This window comes from Schistocerca gregaria, chromosome 1, assembly GCF_023897955.1.
Source record: "Schistocerca gregaria isolate iqSchGreg1 chromosome 1, iqSchGreg1.2, whole genome shotgun sequence".
NCBI lineage: Eukaryota > Metazoa > Arthropoda > Insecta > Orthoptera > Acrididae > Schistocerca > Schistocerca gregaria.
The window spans coordinates 627264317-627288752 of record NC_064920.1 but is presented as its reverse complement, the minus strand read 5'-3'; the positions used below and the strand labels follow the sequence as shown (position 1 = coordinate 627288752).

General features: G+C 42.6%; 1 protein-coding gene across 1 annotated transcript in view; it reads right to left on the bottom strand.

The window, feature by feature from the left end:
- LOC126359728 (uncharacterized) overlaps positions 1–15082 on the bottom strand; it is a 230326-nt gene extending 215244 nt beyond the window's left edge. The window contains exons 1-2 of the mRNA XM_050007654.1: positions 15006–15082; positions 7439–7539 (exon numbers count right to left, since the gene is read on the bottom strand). Of these exons, the coding sequence (XP_049863611.1) occupies positions 7439–7512 (74 nt within the window). The 5' untranslated portion in view covers positions 7513–7539; positions 15006–15082. The remainder of the gene's footprint in view (positions 1–7438; positions 7540–15005) is intronic.
- Between the last annotated feature and the right edge of the window lie 9354 nt (positions 15083–24436).

Here is a 24436-nt window from a genome sequence, read left to right as displayed (position 1 = left end):
ACACTGATAAGATAAAGGTATGCCCATAAGCGGCCCACAGAAATCCTTATATACTGCTCGAAACACATTGATGAAAGTCTTTTTCATTGAAAACATTCCAATACTTCTAAAACCCTTAGTTAGAAGTCTGCGGCCGCAAGATGGAGTTTGCTGAAATATTACTGGCGGGGCTTGGTGAATACTCTGATCTGTTGTCAAATTAAATGTGTCCCACACAAGATGGTTTATAAACCATTTTAACGCTCAATAACGGCAGCGTGTGACTGCTACCATTTGTGTTTAAAGCGAACAGAAGTCATATGGTAACGTTGGGGCGCAATCTCATGTTTTTATCTTTGCTTTTTTTTTGTTATTTCAAACAAAAGTGAATATTGACAGATATGCAAGTAGTGCAAGATCGTGTGTGACCAGGAATTTCTCAGCAGGACTGCAGAGCATAACCCACAACTTTTGCTAATGCAGTATTGTTTGCTTCCACATTTGGAAATGAACAAATGACGTTCACATGTGTTTACGTAATCGGGTGACGAGTTGTACGACTAATATATATCGAATAAAATCATTAAGTATTGCAGATGTAGTCCCTTGGTTTCGATAAATTCAGTCAAAATATAATATATATTGCAAACATTTATCAGGCATCCTGAAGTGTGACATCGCGCTATTACTTGTTTCCACATTCGCTGTTGTGTTTCTACACTGCCCAACAGTGATCGCTTTTCTTATAGAGTAACAACAATGTATTCGTAGAATATCATTTCTGAATGTGTCTCCGAGCTATGAGTTCAAAATTTTACGTAAGATTTTTTCCCGCCGTATGAAATGTGCAAATAATTTATGGGAATGCACCAGCACACACCGTGTAGCAAAACACCTTGTTGCTCTATTTAGCATACTAATAGGTTGGTGTGTGCGTCACAACGAACTAGGTGGATTTCTTTCGTCGATTAAAGAGATTGCGTTTGAAAGATTATGATATTTTAGTGAGTTTTGATGTCTCTCCCTTCATTCTCATTCCTCTATCTGATTAAATGGAGTCGATTGAGGTCAAGTTTGGTGTTGAACCAAGGAACCTATTTCGACATATCACATCCCAGCAAGAACACTGACAACTCAAAATTGCAATAAGTGATTACCATCGATTTAAAGAATTCTATTACACTTAGATTGAAATAGTATAAGCTTCCTTTAAATTCCTAGTATTTTTGCCACTACGTTCCATTATATTTTATACAACTGTAATATGGAAATGTCTGCTCTAATCGAATGCGAGGTTCTATCAGGTAATTATTAACTAGTTCTGTGAGTTGTCACTTTTCTTGCTTTCCTAAAAACTTTTTGTTTTTGTTATGAGCATTCATGTGATACGTTTGCCACGTTTCCAACCCAAAAACCATATATTAATTTTTTACTTACTGTAACATTATACGACATTCGGACCTTCGTCAGGTAAAATTAGTACTTACGTTAGAACAAAAAAAATGAAAAACATGTTGAAATAGTTTTATTATAAAAATACAAAATGACAGATTATGACAATAGAATTTAATGAGGAACGTCAATTAGGAATATTGTAAGGAGCACTATTTACGAAAACACAGAAACATAAATAGTATTATATTCAACATGTTTATAACAGAAATTTCCATTTTTTTCTTGTACACCGCAACGCATGAAATATAGTTATATTTACAACAGCTGTAATCGGCAAAACAGTGTCTTCCTTCAGACATGCATGAATGTCTGCTGAATACAGACACTTTATAACTACAGATATTGTAATAATCAATTATATTAAAAATTACATTCAACTTCCCTTATACACAAAAAGTGTCACAACTCAGAATGTGCTGCTCTTCTTGAATTAACTATGCTGACCTGGCAGTAGCAGTGCTGAAGAGACACAGTTCGTGGCTTGGCGAATCATGAACTAGCCTACAACGAAACTGACACAACTGTGTTGAAGTAGACAAATTGCGAGCTAGAGACGCGACCTTTTTCGTGCATCTTAAGGTACGTCAGACGTATTTTTTCAGTGACATAGACCAAAAACTGCAATTTTTTAACCTATGTCACTTTCCTTGCGGGGTGTGATATGTCTATTTCCACTTGCCTTTTCATTCAATGACTAGTTTCTTGAACAGATAGATGGGGGTGCAATGGGCAGTCTTTTGTCATCTGTTATTACCAACCCTTTATGGAAGGTTTCGAGAAACGTCCGGAGCCGACGGCATATTAACCCGATTGCTGTATGTAGGCGATGCTTTTGTTGTTTAGCCTTTTTTTAAAGAAACGAACTCCCTTGGGTAAAACAGTTTCCGACGCCTGTTTATTTTATAAATGAGTTAATGTGTTAAATATTTCACGTTAAGCACGTAAGCGAGATAAAGTTTAGAAAAGGTTTGAAATTATACTTAAAGTTTGTTGAAATACGCTGAGTGCTCTCATTCTCAAATACTGAAACAATAATATCCGGGTATTTGTGCGCCTTCGGTTACTTGCCACAAGGCAAACACACAGCTTCCAACTGTAATACTTCTCTTACCGTGATTAACTTTTAACGTAAGACTATGCGTCTTAATGAATAGATTATGATAGCATTTTAAATCCGTTCAATAACTACCCGAAATACTGAAAAATCAAAATATTGTTGCCGCTGGAGCCCTTAGATAAGCAACAAACGGTTGCTGGAGTGCAGTGGAGCTGACGCTGAAATCATTAAGTATTTGGTTAAATCATCGCTAGTCTCACTGAACTCTTCTGAACTCTACATGTCATGTGTGGTCTGGCGTCTCCTTACCAGCAACAGGTCCCAGGTTCAAACTAGTCAATTCCCTAAAAAGCACGCTCAGAGCGTCGTTGCGCGAAAGTGGTAGGTAGACACGATATAGAACCAACAGGCACCACGCAGAATGTTAGAAAGTCTACACAAACACCACTGCTTTCGGTTGTTAAGTGAAGGTCGTCGGCCACTGCGTTGTCCGTGGTGAGAGGTGATGTCTGAAGTTTGGTATTCTCGGCACTCTCTTCAGACTGTAGGTCCAGGAATATTAAATTCCCTAATAATTTCCGAAACGAAATGTCCCACCCGTCGGGCTACAATTCCCATTCCGCGTTCAAAGTCTGATAACTGCTGTGCGGCCAGAATCACGTCGGAAGCCTTTTCACATGATTCACCTGAGTACAAATAACAGCTCCACCAATGCAGCCCTTTTATATCTTGTGCAGGCGTTACTACTACCATCTGTATGTCATTACGAAGTTATCCCATTACTTTTACTGACGTTGATCATCTTTGGTTTTACAGTGAATGTATTTCGGTTTCTGGTCTGTGTAGCCCTGCACAGCGCTCTCTCTTTGCATTTGTGTCTTGAAAATGACAAGGTGTTCACCTGCCCAAAAATCGGCGGTTGTCTAAGAAGTCACCCTGCTGCATTCCCGTTAGCTATATGTACAGAGTATTGTAGTACACAGCTTTCTGTCCATTAGGTCCTATCATATAATCCTAATCTCCAAAACGGCGGTCAGTGTACTAGTTCGCCGGCCGCGATGGTTTCGCGGTTCTAGGCGCGCAGTCCGGAACCATGCGACTGTTACGGTCGCAGGTTCGAATCCTGCCTCGGGCATGGATTTGTGTGATGTCCTTAGGTTAGTTAGGTTTAAGTAGTTCTAAGTTCTAGGGGACTGATGACCACAGCAGTTGAGTCCCATAGTGCTCAGAGCCATTTGAACCACTTTTGTACTAGTTCGTAAAGATTATGCTGATGAAACGAGTATGCGCCAGTTATGTACATTCACACTATTGTTATTACAAAGTTGTAGGGAAGTAAACAGTATGGACAAACTTATTTAGTATACCACCATCACACAGAAATGAGATGAGCTACGAAGCCATCGTAACGTCGAAATCAGTCATACTTGAAGCAAATATGTGTCAGATGATTTGTGCAAACTATACCACTTAACCGTTCATTGCCTTCTGATGACTCAGGTAATTTTCGTGCGCCTTCCGAATAAGAGTCCAGTGTCTTAACAACTCCATCACCTCACTCTGTGTCATAGTGGTAATTGCAGCAGCAGCAGTAGTAGTAATAATAATAATAATAATCATTCCTAGATGTAGGACAAGTTATGATATTAGTGTTTAAGGACAAAGAAAACGACATAATCGGTATTCATGCGACAGCATGCGTACCAGTATGTTCTAAAGAGCTACGCATAAAGCAGGAATTTTCCTGTGCTTATAACTCGGTTTCTATGGCGAGTATTTTGGATAGAGCTTGCACTACCGACCATTTATATACCCAACGGAAGGATCGTCTTAGTGTCACTATCCTACAGTACAAGATCAAAGTACGAACATTACAACTTCCTCCTGCGTAGTTAAATGGAGCAAAGCAGTTGGTTCTTTTTGCACTTGGCGTGGTCTGCAGTGGGCTTGATGGGACTTATGGAGGAACCATTAGTTCGAGGGCGGTTCTTCGAAAACCCCAAAAAAGGATTTTTACTATATTTTCGCCGTTATCAGCGGACCACAACCCAGCCGCTATGCACAGCGAATGACTGAAATTCTTACGATATATTCCTAAGATCCCGATCTCACACAACCTTTACATTTTTTTTTTTATATTTTGATTCCATTCCCAGTTACAGAGATTCAAAGGTATCCTACTCGTACAAGTAACATATGCGTGTAAAATTTAAATAAGTTGATCCGAAGCAGAAAATTAGTTTTTTATGCTTTTCCATCCCTTCTTTTTTGCGCCCTACTGTGGAGTGTCTTGGGGAGGCGGGGTGAGGGGATGCAGACTATCTTGACCCCCCCCCCCCCCCTCCCCCTCTTCCGTTGGGCAACCCTGTCAGTGCCATCTAAGCACAATTTGGGCACGTCACGAATTTACCTACTACGTAGAAACTTCGACACACATCAGTCGCGTGGCTACTCTAGCGCCTATGGGTTAGGCAACCCTTTCGACACTCCTCAGCTGGAATTTGCTTGACTTCAGGCGCCAGAGCAGCCACAAGGCAGAATGTGTGTCCAATGTCCTGACAGGTACATACCTAATGTATCCAACTAAGGTGTGTAGGTTGCACCGATGATGTCGAACTGACGGGGTCTAAAAGGGACCCTTTGCCTTTTTATTCAAGCAAATCTTAATGTTGCACCCCACCCCCTCTCCCCGGTGATCACTGCCATAGTAGGGCGAGAAAAAGAATGGGTGAAAAACGTATTTCTGCTTCGGATCATGTTAAGATTTTTTCGAATGATTTTCAGCTGTCTCTAGTTGATACACCCTGAATGACAGAACAAAAATTGCAGTCGCACTACGTTCCAAAGGGGTCAAATAATGTTTAATGGGGTTGCAGCCCAATGACGTTCATAGACTGGGGCTGAAACGCCCAGGGGGTGGCAGCAGTGTAGAACGTTGTCAAGAACGTCGTCCTGTTGGTTGTCACACAGTGAGCTGTCGTTTTCGAGCGCGAAATGTGTGGGAATCAGAGCCCCAGGCGAAGAGGTGGTTTCATTGACGCCCTTTATACAACCCCTTGAGAAGCTTTTGCGTCGATTCTGAGTGGATGTGAGCCAGAAATGTTTTCCTCGCCCATCCACAAGAAAACTGCGTGATTCCAGCGCTGGGAGTCGCGGTTCTGACCTCCATCAAAAATGGTTCAAATGGCTCTGAGCACTATGGGCCTTAACATCAGAAGTCATTTGTCCCCTAGACTTAGAACTACATAAACCTAACTAACCTAAGGACAGCACAAACAGCCATGCCCGAGGCAGTATTCGAACCTGCGTCCGTAGCAGCAGCGCGTCTAGAACCTCTCGGCCACAGCGGCCGGCTGACCTCCTTCGTACAGTGTTAAAAAGGAGGGGTGAAATTGTTAAGAGAGGGTATGACGACGTTACCATCCTTTGACACGCATGTGGTGCAGTTGGTCAGAATTGTGGTGAAATTTGGTGCCAAAGTGACGTCATCAACCCATCTTGCTATTCGCATGAACTTCCTAGCTGTGACCTTTTTTTGAACGTGTAGACACCTTGCAATTTGAAACGTCGCCGAGTCCGAGGGTGACGTCGCAGGGAGCCACGTTCTTCCACCATTACAGAGGAAGGTTGCAGGCATCTTTGAGCCAAATTTCAAACTTATGCTTCGGAACGGGAGACAAGCACGGGGGTTTGAAAAAATGATCCTTTAACTTTGTTTCGCGGTTTAATTGGACCCATTGCTGCAATTTCTTGAAGAACAACTTAGTGAAACCATGGGAAACCTAAATAAGAATGCCCAAATGGAGACTGGGGCCTCCATCCTCTCGAATACAAGGCCAAGCTAGTTAGAAAAAGTTCGGCACTCACCTTAACTGTCGCAAAGTTTCACCTATCTGGAGACTGCGCAGAATGTTTTCTTGAAATCTGTTGTTCTAAACATTTATCTCGATAGACTCTGTAACAAAAATTTATCGAGTGTCGAAGGCATTGGGTCATTCCATGATATGAACATAAAACCTCAGCGACTGGCAACTTGGTGCAACCTGATGCCGTCTAGACACTCCGAAAGAGGACACTTCATATGACACCATAAGAAGACATATGAATCAGCATGACTACAACTACTCCATCGCTGCCAATACTGTACATAATCAAAGTGATCATTTACATCCTGTTCATAGTGAGATGTCGCCCTATAATTTTCTAATTGCATAAGCTTATGAACTCACTCTCTCTTTCCAAGCATTAATCCCGACTGGCGGGGTCTGCTGGTCAATCGGATGTGGCATTTTAATTTTAAGGGGTGGCCAGATGCCTTTCCTGTCGCCTGCCCCCCCCCCCCCCCCCCCCCACACCCTCCCCGAGGAAAGGAAGTAGTGCACTACAACTGTCTGCGTTTAGAGTAATCCATGGAATAGTGCGAATGTGTTCAGATGTCTGCGAGTCGTGTAAATGAGGCGGAACGTGGCGACCAGCCCGGTATTCACCTAGTGGGATGTGGAAAACCGCCTAAAAACTACATGTAGGCTGGCCGGCACACTGGTCCTCGGCGTTAATCCGCCGGGCAGATTCGATCCGCGGCTGGCGCGCCTACCCGAGTCCAGGAAGCAGCGCGTTAGTGCTTACGGCTATCCTGGCGGTTGCACAAGCTTATGAATTATCAGCTCAAATTTTTCACGAGTTTGGGGGCACCATGTTCGAACAGCGATTCGGTGAAATTTTACATTAGAATTATTCGATTACAAGACACTGTGTAACTGGAGCAAAGCAAGTACTAATTACGAATACAGATCTCTTTTTGTGTACACATCACAGAATTTTGCGACGTGAAGACTGTTAGTTGTAAATGAAGTGTAGCTGAACCACGAGTTACGTTAAAGATACGAAGCAAAAGAGTTGTAATGACAAATAACTATTAGATCTTCCAGTTTTTATGTTTAGACTTACTCTTGCTCTGGAGGATGTGAACACGGTGTCACTTCTTCTGCGGCGTCTGACTTCTCCGGATCGTTGTGTCCCATTCTTACAATTACTGCAGGTAATCAAATCTGAAAAACATGGAACCAATGGAGGTTGAGAGACTAGCTAATCCTAGACATCTAAAAAATCGTTGTTAGCAACAGATATTAAAAGTAAGTCAAAATTAATTCTATTTTAGTTCTGGAACGTTCTACAAAATGGTAGTATGCGGCTCTCACACAGGTAAAAATAACTGCTCGCTTCTTCTGGGTTTGTTATTTCCGTCTGAATAGAAAAACGTACTTCAGAATAAAAAGAAAGTGCAAGCGCTTCACAAAGTTTTTCTTGATTAGAATTCATTATCCTGTATAGAATGAACAAGAGCGTCCTGTGAACATTTAAAACAAAACACACAGTTAACTAATCGACGAATAGACGATTTCGGCCATACGAAAACATCAGTATACAAACAACGTTTCAAACTCTGGTTTGAATGGAATAATGCAGTCGTATCGGTAAATACATACTACGTAAAGATGAGGTGTATCTCTCGTAATAGTCGTTAAACGCATTTTCTCTGTGTGTCACCAGACATTAGCAATTTCGTTTTTTCAGTGCGTAGATAGAGTCGGCCCAAAGAAATTTGCTCATCACATGCTTCATATGAGGTCCAATGGGAACGGAAAGCGTCGATATTGTTTCTCGTTAAGAACAAAATCATTTTTGTAGCAAAATTTCATGAGTGTATTCGTTAAAGCCGTCCCAAGTAAGTCTAGTGCGATATTTTTTGAATCTTAATCTGTAAGAGTTAACATGGACAGAAAAATACGTAGAATAACGAGTACTCCAATAGAAACTGATTAGCGCTGATGCATGACGGCGGCAGAAAGCACGGGACAAGGCGGTATATACAGTCGCTGTTGGGGAACTGGTTATTCTTCACGTTTTACTGTCACTGTTAATACACATACACCGAATATCCCACAGGGCTGATGTGGGATCGCACTGTCTAATGGGTACATAAAATTCCGCATGAAAAAAAATCTGTTCTTAACGCGGAACAAACCAACGCTTTCCGCTGACCCTGAGTGTCGCTTGAAAGACATTTTGAGCAATATTTCTTTAGACCGACTCTAGGTACTCACTGCAAAAGCGAAACTGAAAATATCTGCCTTAACACCAGAGAAAATGTGTCTGACGAGTCTTAGAAAAGATAGCTGGTGTATATGTACGCGTATATGTAGAGGATGTGTGTTTTAATTTGAAGCAACTAAGTATCTCGAAAATGAAGCCTCGTACGAAAAAGCTATAAGTAAAAAGCTGATACTGGTAAAAGGGACATCTGTCTGTGCTACAGCTGGCCACCTCCTATTCAACCCTCCTGCATGGGTGGGGTAAGCTTTTTATTTTCAAATGGGAACGCCATATTGTTCTTGAATATTCGGATGCTACGCCAAAAAATACGTACAGTTTACTGAAATCATTATTTTCCAATCGTGGTAGATGACGCTGTAATCGACAAATATCAAGTGTACCGGTTTTTGAGATTAAGAAAAGATGTATCTGATTTTACATTTCATTTACAATGTAAATGTAACCTTTTGTCTTCTAACTGTTGATATTAATGTTCTAAATTTACTTCAGTGTTGCAATTTGATAGTACAGTACAACATGGCTAGCCGTTTCAATGTCTGGTTAGAAACTACATTTAGCGTGATCCGAAACAACGACCTAGATATTCCCATCTTATTCACTTATGAAATTTGTTATAACAATCCGAACGAATTCAAAAGTAATAGCAGTGTACATGGCTACAACACTAGGAGAAAGAATGATCTTCACTACTCAAGGTTAAATCTAACTTTGGCTCAGAAGGGGGTAAATTATGCTTCTACTCATTAGATGAACTTTTGGATATAATAAGTAGGTAATTTCCCCTACCCCCCCCCCCCCCCAGCACCCAAAAAAAACATTAAAAATATTTAGTGTCGTGTAATATTTTGTGTAATGTAATATCTTGTATAGACACTTTCTATTAACCTGACACGTTCCACATCATTACGAAGTGTCGTATTCATGATCTATGGGACAAGTAATAATCTAATCCATCAGAATGCTTGATGTCGGTGAGCCCCCTTCTCTCACTCCATTGTTGTCCTTGATTTCGCTGAGTATCCATGGCAGGTGCGTCTGTCACTATCACTTCATGGACATTTTACGTTATTACAATGGTTGTGGTTTGTATTCAGCCGGTAGCCGCGTAGCGCCCAGCACGAGAGTAATGTCGGTTGGAAGGAAACACACACTGAAATCAGTGACTGATAGCGGGGTTCGAGGGTGGCCGTCGAAATCGAATATTTCGGTGGTTTGGGGACTCACCACCAGTCAACCTGCAGGGAACAAAAAACTACGTTACCATACACTAGCTTATTTTTCAGACGTGTCAATGTCTATTCACATTATTTGTACTGTACAATCACATTTACAACACTCAAGTAACGTTTGAGCCATTAGAACACGAAGGTTTACATTTAAATCGTAAATGAACTGGAGAATCAAATTCGTCGGTTCTTAAGTACAAAAAGAGGCACCCTTGATATATGTCGATTACAGCGCCATCTACGACGAGTGGGAAACAGTGGTATGAGTAAACTGTACTTATCTTTTGGCGTAGACTCCGAAGTTTCAATAAAAATAAGGGATTTTCATCTGAACATACAAATCTGACTCCGCCTACGCATTAGCGCTTGTTTGTAGGTGGCAAGTCGTAGCTCAGATAGATGTCCCCATTACTGACATTAACTTTTCACAGACTACTTTTTTTACACGATGCATCTTTTCGAGATATTTAGTTGTTTTAAGTTAAAACAAACACCATATACACTCCTGGAAATGGAAAAAAGAACACATTGAGACCGGTGTGTCAGACCCACCATACTTGCTCCGGACACTGCGAGAGGGCTGTACAAGCAATGATCACACGCACGGCACAGCGGACACACCAGGAACCGCGGTGTTGGCCGTCGAATGGCGCTAGCTGCGCAGCATTTGTGCACCGCCGCCGTCAGTGTCAGCCAGTTTGCCGTGGCATACGGAGCTCCATCGCAGTCTTTAACACTGGTAGCTTGTCGCGACAGTGTGGACGTGAACCGTATGTGCAGTTGATGGACTTTGAGCAAGGGCGTATAGTGGGCATGCGGGAGGCCGGGTGGACGTACCGCCGAATTGCTCAACACGTGGGGCGTGAGGTCTCCACAGTACATCGATGTTGTCGCCAGTGGTCGGCGGAAGGTGCACGTGCCCGTCGACCTGGGACCAGACCGCAGCGACGCACGGATGCACGCCAAGACCGTAGGATGCTACGCAGTGCCGTAGGGAACCGCACCGCCACTTCCCAGCAAATTAGGGACACTGTTGCTCCTGGGGTATCGGCGAGGACCATTCGCAACCGTCTGCATGAAGCTGGGCTACGGTCCTGCACACCGTTAGGCCGTCTGCCGCTCACGCCCCAACATCGTGCAGCCCGCCTCCAGTGGTGTCGCGACAGGCGTGAATGGAGGGACGAATGGAGACGTGTCGTCTTCAGCGATGAGAGTCGCTTCTGCCTTGGTGCCAATGATGGTCGTATGCGTGTTTGGCGCCGTGCAGGTGAGCGCCACAATCAGGACTGCATACGACCGAGGCACACAGGGCCAACACCCGGCATCATGGTGTGGGGAGCGATCTCCTACACTGGCCGTACACCTCTGGTGATCGTCGAGGGGACACTGAATAGTGCACGGTACATCGAAACCGGCATCGAACCCATCGTTCTACCATTCCTAGACCGGCAAGGGAACTTGCTGTTCCAACAGGACAATGCACGTCCGCATGTATCCCGTGCCACCCAACGTGCTCTAGAAGGTGTAAGTCAACTACCCTGGCCAGCAAGATCTCCGGATCTGTCCCCCATTGAGCATGTTTGGGACTGGATGAAGCGTCGTCTCACGCGGTCTGCACGTCCAGCACGAACGCTGGTCCAACTTAGGCGCCAGGTGGAAATGGTATAGCAAGCCGTTCCACAGGACTACATCCAGCATCTCTACGATCGTCTCCATGGGAGAATAGCAGCCTGCATTGCTGCGAAAGGTGGATATACACTGTACTAGTGCCGACATTGTGCATGCTCTGTTGCCTGCGTCTATGTGCCTGTGGTTCTGTCAGTGTGATCATGTGATGTATCTGACCCCAGGAATGTGTCAATAAAGTTTCCCCTTCCTGGGACAATGAATTTATGGTGTTCTTATTTCAATTTCCAGGAGTGTATATATTTGATGAGCCCACTGCTGAGATGCACAGCACCTTTTCAGCCTACAATATGGACTTTTGTTGGGTCTTATTTGCAATTGAAGATTTAGTTGTAGGTCCTTTTTTTCATTTAGTTTGGATTAATATTTCCTTATTGGCTGATAGCGTCACGTCCCGGCTTTCGCCTTACAACTAGGAGAAAACCGCGAAGTCTGGTGTGACATTAGAACTGACTGTAAAGCTAGGATTAAGATTATTGTTGTTACCACAGCATCTGTAAAATTTTAAGAGATATTTCTTATTCTGCCCGATGCTATATACTTTCTGAAATTATGTATTCAACGAGGGCTGCCAAAGAATAATAGTGTACAAGAGTAAATAAAAAATGATCTGCTGAAATATGTCTGAAAGGAAAATCATAGCAGCTATATACTGAGATCTAGAGTTTGTACATTTTGTGTTAGTCATGGTGGTGGAACAGCAACCACACAGTAAAACTTCCAAAACAAATCTTAAGTCCACCCCCGGTAGCTGAGTGGCCAGCCCGACAGAATGTGAATCCTAAGGGCCCGGGTACGATTTTCTCCCCTCAGGGACTGGGTGTTGTGTTCTCCTAATCATCATCATTTCATCCCCATCGACGCGCAAGTCTCCGAAGTGGCGTCAAATCGAAAGACTTGCACCCGGCGAACGGTCTACCCGACGGGAGGCCCTAGTACCTAGTCACACTACATTTTAACACATCTGAAACTGTGACTTTTCTTCTAAAACTGACTGTGAGCTTTGCATTGATTTCACACTTGGAAGGAGCTGATACCATTCTCTGTCCGATCATCGTTGATCAGGTTCTCCTCGGCTTCCACAAATATTTACAGAGATATTTTAGATGGATCCATAAATAAATAACGACTCCGTTCTCCACTCATCCCGCTCAAAGAAGGCAGAGCTGAAAGATTGAAGGAACATGTAGAGCGGCTATACAAGGGAAATGAACTTGAAGGCAAAGAAAGGGGAGATGAAGATCAGGTGGGATATATGATATTGCGAGAAGGATTATATAGAGCACTGAAAGATCTAAGTCGAAACCAGGCTGCTGCAGCAGACGACAATCCTTCAGAACTATTGATAGGCGTAGGAGAGCCAGTCGTAACAAAACTATTCAATATGGTATGCAAGATATGTGAGACAGGCGAAATAACCTCGGACTTCAGAAGATTGTAATAACTTCAACTCCAAAGAAAGCAGGTGCTGACACCTGTGAATATTACCGTACTATCAGTTTAATAACTAACGACTGCAAAACACTAACACAAATTGTTTACAGAAGAATGGAAAAGTTGATAGAAGCTGACCTCGGGGAAGAGCACTTTGGATTCGTGAAAAATATAGCTTTTGTACTTAGAGGAAGCTTTTGACAATGTTGACTGGAACATACCCTTTGAAATTATGAAGGTAATAGGGGTACAATACAAGGAGTGCGTTAACGACAACATACACAGAGACCAGACAGCAATTGTACATGTAAGAGTCGAGGGGTATGAAAGGGAGGAGTGCGAGAAGGTTGTAGCCTACCCCTGATGTTCAATTTGTACACTGCACAATCAGTAAACGAACCCAAAGAAAAATTTGGAGAAGGAATTAAAGTTCAGGGAGAAGAAATAAAACTTTGAGGTTTGTCGGTGTTACTGTAATTCTGGCAGAGGCAGCAAAGGACTTGGAAGTGCAGTTGAAAGGATTGGACGGTATCCTCAAACGAGAGTATAAGATGGACATTAACAAAAGCAAAACAAGAGTAATGGAATGTAGCAGAATTAAATCAAGCGATGCTGAGGTAATTGGATTAGGAAACGTAATACGAGAAATGGTAGATGAGTTTTACAATTTGGGCAGTAAAATAACTGATGATGGCCGAAATAGAGAGGTTATAAAATGTAGATTGGCAATCGAAAGAATTTTGTTAACATCGAATATATATTTAGGAGTTAAGAAGTCTTTCCTGAAGGTATCTGTATGGATCGTAGCTGTATGGTAGTGAAACAGTTCAGACAAGAAAAGATTGAAAGCTTTTGAAATGTGATGCTGCAGAAGAATGCTGAAGATTAGATGGGTAGATCGCGTAACTAACAAAAAGGTACTGAATCGAATTGGAGAGAAAATTGTCATAATTTGATTACAAGAATGGAATGGTTGACAGTGCTCATTCTGAGACATCAAGGGATCGCCTGTTTGAAGTTGGAGGGCAGTTTGTGAGGTAAGGATTGTAGAGGCAGACCAAAAGATGAATACAGTAAGCAGGTTCAAAAGGATGGAGGCTGCAGTAGTTAGTTGGAGATGAAGTTTGCACAGGATAGAGTTGTGTGGAGAACTGCATCAAACCGATTTTCGAAGTCAAGACAGCAACAACAAGAAGTTGTCAGACACCAGACGATGACGCAGATTATATCGTGTGAATTCACCACAGACGATCGTATGAATTCACCAGCTGTAATTATCAAAGGCCTGTTTTCAAGGGCTAGTAGTCTTCTTCACGTGTGATGATAAATATAGCTGATAATGTGTACCCAATAAGAAATGTAGTCTCTTGTCTACTTCATAATGATTAAACTAGTATGAAGATGGCATTGAAGTCGAATATGTGGAATGTAATGGGGCGACATGAAATCAAATTCTCTTTATAAACAGCTACCTATAAGGAAGACAAACGTCTGGCATTGTAACTAACAATGTTTGTAGTTCTTTGTCGAGGGTTCATCCAACAAGCAAAGAGGAATGAAGTATTTTAGATTGTACACTATTGCAAGACTGTTACTGAAAGTAAGCTGTATGACGCTCGCAGCCCATTCCTTGGCGCGTGGAAAGCTAGTGACCACCGATTGATACCGCTCCTAGTCTGCCTTACACGCAATATGTGCATTGTACACAGTGGTAAAAATTCGGCTCATTTAAAAAGTAAGTGTGCAACAATATCAGTTCTTAAACCAATTCAGAAATATGGGCTGCATCTGTGTCTTTTATTTGTAACTCCCGCATTATTTAATTTTCACATACTGAATCCCCCTCAAGAAGGAATAATAAAACACGAGATGCAATAAGCAGTTAAATGTTACTGGCAAACACTGGCGGTACGATCTAGCAAGTACGACAAATTATACATTCGCCGGAAAATAGATAGCATTCAACTGACATTGCCAGCGCCACATACACAATGTAGCAATTTGCAAAAAGACGGAGTATCACAAGGTACAGTATGTGCTTTATAGTAACTTACCTGATATGATAAGAAGAGAAAATAGGTGCTCTTGGCTAACTTGAAATTTTGAAATGCTCAAAGATATTATGTCTCGGGATTTGCTTCTACATCTTTGATTACCGATAGTCGTTTGTTTAACCTGCTATGTCTAGGACCACTGCCAGCTGATGCCAGTACATCGACAAAACTTACAAAAATAATTTAAAAGAACAGGAATTTAAATTATTTAAACTTGTTTTAGTAGGCTTTTCTCGGGAATTGTAGGCTATATTACAGTCTTAATTGTGTACATCTTTCTGATTTGTCTTTCGCCAATATGTCTTTAAGGTTCTCAATTCCTTTTTCATTTCTAAGTCTTTCAGCTTTATAGTTTAAATTCAGGTATGTACGTGTGGGTTCGCAGTTTATTTATGTCTATAGAAATGTCATCAGTACAGTACCGTTTTCATAACTCTTGTTGTAAATTCTATGTGGAAGAGTCAGGTTACATAAAAAAGCAAAGGAGTTCAATGTTGATATAGGTGTGTCTAAACATTTAAATTAAATATCCATTTATAATAAGCCTGGTTGTTTCATAAATAAATCTAAATCGTCACTATAACTGTGAACTTCCCACGAATTGCCACTTTTACGCAGCAAAGTTCAAAATTCCCCTCGCTTCAAAATCTAAGAGTGTCTATATTGAAACTTCTGTCAGATTAAATATATGTGCCGGACCGAGTTTCGTATCTTGGACCTTTGCCTTTCGTGGGCAGGTGCTCACCGACTGCGCTATCCAAGCACAACTAATGACCAGACCTCACAGCTTTACTATCGCCAGTGTCTCTTCTCCTATCTTCCGAATTTCACAGAGGTTTGTGAGTGAGGTCGTGAACCGTGCTTGGATAGCTCAGTCGGTATACCTCCTGCAAAGGTGCTAGGTTCAAGCCCAGGCCGTGCACACGATTCAGTCTACCAGGTGATTTCAAATCAATGTACACTCCGCTCCAAAGCCAAAACTCATTCCGGTAATTACCAGTATTCTCAGATTTGACTCCTTCTTAATATAACTCGCAACTCCGCCGTAAACTTCACTTTTCAGGGTGATTTGTGCTCTCTGAATAACTGTAGGTTCTAAAGCGAAGTCCTTACTCCACGTGGGAATTGTGAAACGAAACAAAACTACACATCCACGGCTTAATTACTAGACAAACACTCGCATCTCGGGGTCATCCTGCCACACACGACCAATTCGTCGCATTCAATTCATCAGATTACTTGGGAGTCACGAGCAAGTAGCGATCAATCGCTGTGATTTGCCCATAACGTGAGACCTAGGAACGCATCACGCGACGTGGCGATGGACTGTTGCGATACCTCGCTCGTGTGTGGGGTCCTTTACGAGCTGAGGAATTGTCCGAGGATTCCTTAAACACCACTAATGATTTGCGAGTTATTCTGCAGTAGAGAATCAAGTCTGTGAAAGCAAGATTTTCGTTTCGTCGACGGAAATCATACGTCTTGAAAAATTCATAGTAAGATTTTATCCAACTCATTAGCGTTAAAAATATCAAAGCAGATACACGAGCTCTAAAAATTCGAAGTTTGGGAACACTGAACTATGACGAATAATAAAACTCTGTGTATAGAACGTGAATTTAAGTGAGAAATAATTTGTATTATTAGATCTTACCAGCTGTGACAAATCTATTTCGACGAGCTTCGGCGTACTAGTCGAGAGCCACTCGAAAGTAACTCCTGCAAAAAGATTTCGGTTATTACGCTTGCGTTTTCGAAAAACGGGAGGTCAAATATTAGACCAGGACTCCTTTCGGACGAGATAGAACCGTTAGGGTACTTGAAAATACAGAAACATTTTAATGCATGTCAGGCCTGCTATTTAAATGTTTCCGAGAAATTGAGAATATTAGTGATTTCGATCTGTTGAAGACGCACTTGAGGAGGAAAGCTTTTTCTAAATAACCGACTACTAAGTGATGTATGGCCAGCGTTGAGATCAGTGAGCGTGAGCTCGAAGGGAACTATCTGCAATAGTTTTTATTCTTCAGCAAGAGTGTGGACGTTGTTGCAAGGGTGTATATTGTTTACACATGCATGCTCTCGTGACGATATCCGTTAATGAAATATTCTCTTGTTTCAAACCGCCTCGAGTTGCTCCAGTTGTAGTCAACCTTCTTATAGAGCATTTCGAGGACATCGCCGTGGACACGGCTTCTGTAAAAACTAGCTGTTTTTATCGCTACGTGGACAATACCTTCGTCATATGGCCTCGCAGACATGGAAAACTGAAAGAGTTCCTGGAACACATCAAAAAAGTCCACGACCATATAAAGTTCTTGAAGCAAGTAGAGAATGACGGTTCGTTGTCGTTCCTGGACGTCCTTGTCCACCGTAAACAAAATTGGTGTCTCGGTTACAGCCTCTACCGCGAGCTCACCCACACGTATCAGTATCCTCTACCACCACCCAGCACAGAAACGGTCTGTTCCGAGGACCTTGGTACATAGAGCATTTATTTGTTATTGTAATTTTAGTTAATTGCATTATAGTTAATTTATTGTCATCATCATCATTTAAGACTGATTATGCCTTTCAGCGTTCAGTCTGGAGCATAGCCCCCTTATAAAATTCCTCCATGATCCCCTATTCAGTGCTAACATTGGTGCCTCTTCTGATGTTAAACCTATTACTTCACAATCATTTTTAACCGAATCCAGGTACCTTCTCCTTGGTCTACCCCGACTCCTCCTACCCTCTACTGCTGAACCCATGAGTCTCTTGGGTAACCTTACTTCTCCCATGCGTGTAACATGACCCCACCATCTAAGCCTGTTCATCCTGACTGCTACATCTATAGAGTTCATTCCCAGTTTTTCTTTGATTTCCTCATTGTGGACACCCTCCTGCCATTGTTCCCATCTACTAGTACCTGCAATAATCCTAGCTACTTTCATATCCGTAACCTCAACCTTGTTGATAAGGTAACCTGAATCCACCCAGCTTTCGCTCCCATACAACAAAGTCGGTCGAAAGATTGAACGGTGCACAGATAACTTAGTCTTGGTACTGACTTCCTTCTTGCAGAAGAGAGTAGATCGTAGCTGAGCGCTCACTGCATTAGCTTTGCTACACCTCGGTTCCAGTTCTTTCACTATGTTGCCATCCTGTGAGAATATGCCTCCTAAGTACTTGAAACTGTCCACCTGTTCTAACTTTGTTCCTCCTATTTGGCACTCAATCCGTTTATATTTCTTTCCCACTGACATTACTTTCGTTTTGGAGATGCTAATCTTCATACCATAGTCCTTACATGTCTGATCTAGCTCTGAAATATTACTTTGCAAACTTTCAATCGAATCTGCCATCACAACTAAGTCATCCGCATATGCAAGACTGCTTATTTTGGGTTCACATATCTTGATCTCAGCCAGCCAGTCTATTGTTTTCACCATATGATCCATAAATAATATGAACAACAGTGGAGACAGGTTGCAGCCTTGTCTTACCCCTGAAACTACTCTGAACCATGAACTCAATTTACCGTCAACTCTAACTGCTGCCTGACTATCCATGTAAAGACCTTTAATTGCTTGCAAAAGTTTGCCTCCTATTCCATAATCTCGTAGAACAGACAATAACTTTCTCCTAGGAACCCGATCATATGCCTTTTCTACATCTATAAAGCATAGATACAGTTCCCTGTTCCACTCATAACACTTCTCCATTATTTGCCGTAAGCTAAAGATCTGGTCCTGACAACCTCTAAGAGGCCTAAACCCACACTGATTTTCATCCAATTGGTCCTCAACTAATACTCGCACTTTCTTTTCAACAATACCTGAGAAGATTTTACCCACAACGCTGATTAAAGATATACCTCTCTAGTTGTTACAATCTTTTCTGTTTCCATGTTTAAAGAATGGCTTAATTTATTGTTGGACAACTAATTAGTCCATTTTGTAAATTTTGTAATACGGACAACACGAATCCGGACGAGGACCAGAGGTATAAAAATCTGAACGGGGACAGTAAAATCCAACGACCAAGCCTGGAATCGGCATACAAGTTGAAAGAAAATTTCCTTTCATCTTAAACTTAACAGCAGCAAATTCAGCACTGACAAGTGAGTCGTAACAGCAGAAACCTTCTTGTTACATTGACATTTAGAAATAGCTTTAATGTGCAGAATTTAATTATCTGTAGAAATTTTCACCTTTTTGTGAATTGAAATAGATTATTGAGCGTAGGTAGTGTATACATTTCATTGTTCTCCAGAGCGCAACGAGACTGTTTCAATAAATTGATCAGCCATTGTTGCTTCCACTTAGCATTTAGGACCAGTTTAACGGCATTCAGACCCTGTAAGTACAGTACATTAAATACTATAAAGAGATTTTTTCAGCTATGTTTGTACACTGACTAGTATACCAATTTTACCATGGATTTGCATATTTGTACTGCATCGGATGACGATGATGGTTTAGCTTTCGAACTTGAATTTACATTAGAAAGCAAATCAGTACGGATAGCGCAAGAAAAAAGTGACTGGCATGTTGCAAAATTAGTCAATCGTAAGTGTTGTTGCTCGTAAGAACCAAGAACAGAGTTTTCTGTACAAAACCAGTATGCGGGAAGAACAACGCGCGTCAAAGAAAAGATAAGCACAGTAGATTCTCTTGCAGTAAAGTTTAACTTCAGTAGATTATATTGCTGAAAAGCTTAGCACCACAGACTCAAATATAGGGAAAAATGATTAACTCTCAGATGACCGAAGCCTCTTAGCTTTTGAACAAGCAAAAATCAACGAAACTGTTAAAACTCTACCTCGCCGATTGCATTTCGGACGAGATAGAAAAACACGTTGAAAGGAAGCTTGTTAGGCAAGTTCCCTCGATATGTGTTCAAATGCCCAACTAGACCACCCTACAAAACCAAGAAATAAATATACATACTCTCCAGTGGATCGCCAAACAAAGTAAACAAATTATACCGAAGTCGGAACGGCGCTTGTAAAACATTCACATTGACCAGTGACAGTACAGAAGCCATTGCAGTCTGTAGCCATGTCTCTTCTACTGTTCACTCGAGTTAGCCACACCACAACTCTGTAGCTCCAGAGTGGACACCATTTAATCCTATGCACCTTCGGGACCTTCGAAAAACTTTTGCAAGTATCCTCGATGAAAAAACCATTGATCTCAGTACCCTGACAAGGTAAGAACTCTATCCGGTTGTCCACGCCCTGCAAACACACCTCCACGGTCGACCTCTCAAGATTCAATACAGTGGACCATGGGGACCCATTGTTGCAGGGTTGCTACCGTTGCTCACCAGGACGACCTACAACGGCCATCAGCTGGACTTCCCCAGATTTTTGATTGCTCCTTCCAGAAAATTCAAACGAAAACACTGGCTTACGCCATGAAGCACATCCATTGCTGACGTCTGCGACGAGTTTGTCTTCCGTGACAAATATTCTGCAATGTTTCTATTTGCAGATCCGCTCTGCATGGTTTCCATCTATCCCAACCTCAGTATTCACAGACACGTTCTAACTGGATACAGCATCACCGATGGACTCTTCACCACAACTCCAGGGATAGGACATGGCCGCCGAGGGCAATCGCACCAATGGATGTTGACTACGATAACTCCGGGCTGCCTCATCCAATTGGACACCTCCACTGACACCAGTCTACGCCCAGCTTTGAGGTGGCTTCATCGTCTGTTCCTTAGGAGGGGAGGGATGCTGTATCCTCATCTGGCATCGAGATAGCTCCACAATCTCTGCCCCAGGGGTGAGGGTGTTGAATTCCCATGGTTGTCCGAGGAAGACTGTTACATGGCAGTACAACTAAGGCAGAACGCTTGCTACACTAATAGTTGTCTCCCAGCTGGCGTACATGACTTGTAAATAAATGCATCGGTTATTGTGCGCACGTTGATATAACAAGCTGTTTATAAGCTAGTCTGCAGATAGCTCCACGAAAACTCGCAGTGCCAGCATCACCACCTGTTGCGCATGCATTGCTGCTGGCAGTGGTACAGTCGCAGAATATTTTGCTTTCACCAATTATATGTCCGCCTGGATGTGGAGCAAGTGTCCGTCAGTGTAGTGTACGTAAATGGACACTAGCGGCTTTGCAAGCCAATTCAGTTTGCGGAGCCATTCCTGGGCCTACATCTTGCAGTCCTCAAGCAGCCAAGACGTCTTCATGTGCAGCTTCTGCTCACTACGAACCACTGACTCATTGGACTGTCTTCATTACGTTCCACGAGTAATCAAAATGTCGTGTGTAGCTATCGCTCACATGCGATCACTGCCTCGCTGCACTCTGTCTTCAACCTACCCTTGAGCAGTCAAGACGTCATTTTGTAGTGACACTGCCTCGTGGGATTTGACTCGCGTCCTAATTAAGTGTTGTTGTATTATGTTTATTAAGCATCAATAAACGTGCTGTTGTTCTTTGCTATCTGGACGTATCAATCAAAACGTGTTGCTCCCTACGGTCACAACATTAACAGTCTATTTAAACATGGGGCGCCATTCAGAATGAGGCAAGAACGACTTTGCTGTGTCACAGGGCGTAGTAAAGTGAACTCCGTTACAGACCCTGGCGGGCCCATCGGTACCAACCGACCGTCCTGTCATCCTCTGCCAATGGCGTCATTGGATGCGGTATGCAGACACGCTGCTCTCCAGCCCTTTGCCAGGCTTAGTGACCTGGAGCTGCTACTACTCGGTTAAGTTGCTCCCTAAGTGGGATCACGAGGAGGCTGAGAGCACGCTCTTCCAGTGGCAGTGCAGTCATATGCCTCAAATGGCTCTGAGCACTATGGGACTTAACATCTGAGGTCACCAGTCCCCTAGAACTCAGAACTACTTAAACCTAACTAACCTAAGGACACCACACACATCCATGTCCGAGGCAGGATTCGAACCTGCGACCGTAGCAGTCGCGCGGTTCCGGGCTGAAGAGCCTAGAACCGCTCGGCCACCGCGGTCGGCCATATGCCTCAGTTCTTCCTAATGTAAGGTAGATGATTACACGAAGGCCCCTTTGTGCATGTTGTTAACCAATATGCGTTCTCAGTTCCTAGTATTCTAATATCCACTTTCACTCAATACTTCATCACATCACGATCTTGTTCACTAACCCTGTTGGAAATTGGTGGTAAGGTCTTACGGAACCAAACTGCTGAGGTCATCAGTCCCTAAGCCTACACACTACTCACACTACTTAATCTATAACTTACGCTATGGACAACACACACACACACACACACACACACACACACACATACACACACACACCCATGTCCGAGGGAGGACGTGAACCTCCGTCAGGGAGAGCCGCATGGACCGTGACAAGGCGCCCTAGACCGCGCAGCTATCCCGCCCACTAACCCTATTAAACTGCGGCGCACTTGCTGTATGAGATGCAAGGGAATATTTCCTTATGGCCCCCAGTCGATTAGGCTCCGATATCTGACATTGCAAGCAGTGTGATTGTAAGCTCTGCAGCTGACTATATTGGTCGCTCTCGCGCGACATCAGCAGACAGACCATCGCCTGTCGGGCCAGGCAGCTCACTGTGTGAAAACAAAGTTGCGGGAATCAGAAATATATAAATAGGTACTAAGAAATATATAACTAAAAATAATTCCACACTAGATGCAACTCTTCAGAAAACTATAATACCTGCAGCCTATAATTTTTAAATGTATGAGTCGCTTGTTTTGGGTGAAGGGAAACGGAAATTCAATTCTTTTCCTTGCAGCGTTCTTTTTCCATGTGTGCAACTGGTTTTCTTTATTCTAATGCCTAACGCTGATAAATGTTCTCGTTTCTATATACAAACTAATTATATCTTTCTGCTCCAGAGGAAACTTTGCTGTAATAATCGATGTCAGAATTTTGACTACTTCGTCACACTTAGAAATGGTATGTCCGTGAAAACCAGAAGATATAATTTCGAACTGTCTTACTGCGAGCCGGCCGGTGTGGCCCAAGCAGTTATAGGCGCTTCAGTCCGGAACCGCGCTGCTGCTACTATCGCAGGCTCGAATCCTGCTTCGGGCATGGATGTGTGTGATGTCCTTAGGTTAGTTAGGTTTAAGTAGTTCTAAGTCTAGGGGACTGATGACCTCAGATGTTAAGTCCCATAGTGCTTAGAGTCATTTGAACTATTTGAACCATTCTTACTGCTTTCGCTGTCTGTTGTGGGATGTAAAAGCCCTCTTAGAGAAACAGTAGATACCCTTGATCCAAAACTTGTTCCGGGAATTAAGCACATTTCATTCGTGATCCCAAGAATTTGTCAGCGGCCCGACACCAGTGTAAGGTAGCCTGCCATGCAATGAACAGAGTAAGGCGAAACGCCTTCTGCATCAGATTTTTTCCCTGTATTTCGTGGACTATTCTCAGGAATTCTTCTTCCCCTTCCATATTGTCTGCAATGTTACAACTGCTTGCACACTGAGCTTTCACTTGGTTTTCTTCTGTCACGTCAATAGAAACTGACGGGTAATGAATGTCATGAGTTCCTCACAGTGTCTTGCGGTGCCTGCAGAGCTGTGATGATTCTATCATCAGCAACCGATCCAGTGCTTGATAAGGGTACATCGTCTCCATTTCCCGTCAAAACAAGAAACAGAAATCTGTGCCTGACGTCCACTGCGGCAGGGTCGTTACAGAAAGCACCAAGTCCTCGAATTCTCGAAAAAATAATTTTCCAGACAGTTTTGATTTAGTGGGGATATTAGAATATACCTTTCTTTATCTTTTCTTATTTCTTCAAACAGTCTTAGAATGTATGTGACGGAGTTGATAAGAACCTTTTGAAACAGCAACGAACACTTTCAGTTTCCAAAGCGCATATCAAGGAAAACGTCTCGAAACGTTCTTAAAGTGTTCATTTGGCTTGGAACATTCAGACCGAAGCTACTACGTAGAGGTCTGCCATACTCAAAGGGAACTCTAGAATTCAAAACATCGAACACATCATTGACTAAGTCAAAACACATACTTTCACGTTCCTTTCCTAGGACATACAACAGAACTTTAGCCGTGCGGTGTGAAAATAAACGAGCGGCTATCTTTTTTCTGTGGTATAGGTTCAAACGAAAACTGACTGTGAAAGAAGAAGCTGATGAAATTTAGACCTTATTCGATCGCACCGGGCTTAGAATTTGGCTTCGATTGTTTATACTATAAATGACCCCTTCGACGATAACATTTGTCAGAACTGTGAGCTAGATACAACAAAGCTGGGGGTGCAGCAAAAATCAGAGAAAATTATATCAATACTTACTCGGGAATGGGACAATGTGCAAAATTGTGTTGTGTAATATCGGCATAATGTTTTCCTTATAGCCAATCAGTGCCAAAAGTTTGAAATATTCGATAAGTCTGAGAGCTGGGCAGGTGAGCAGATACGCATTTGTCT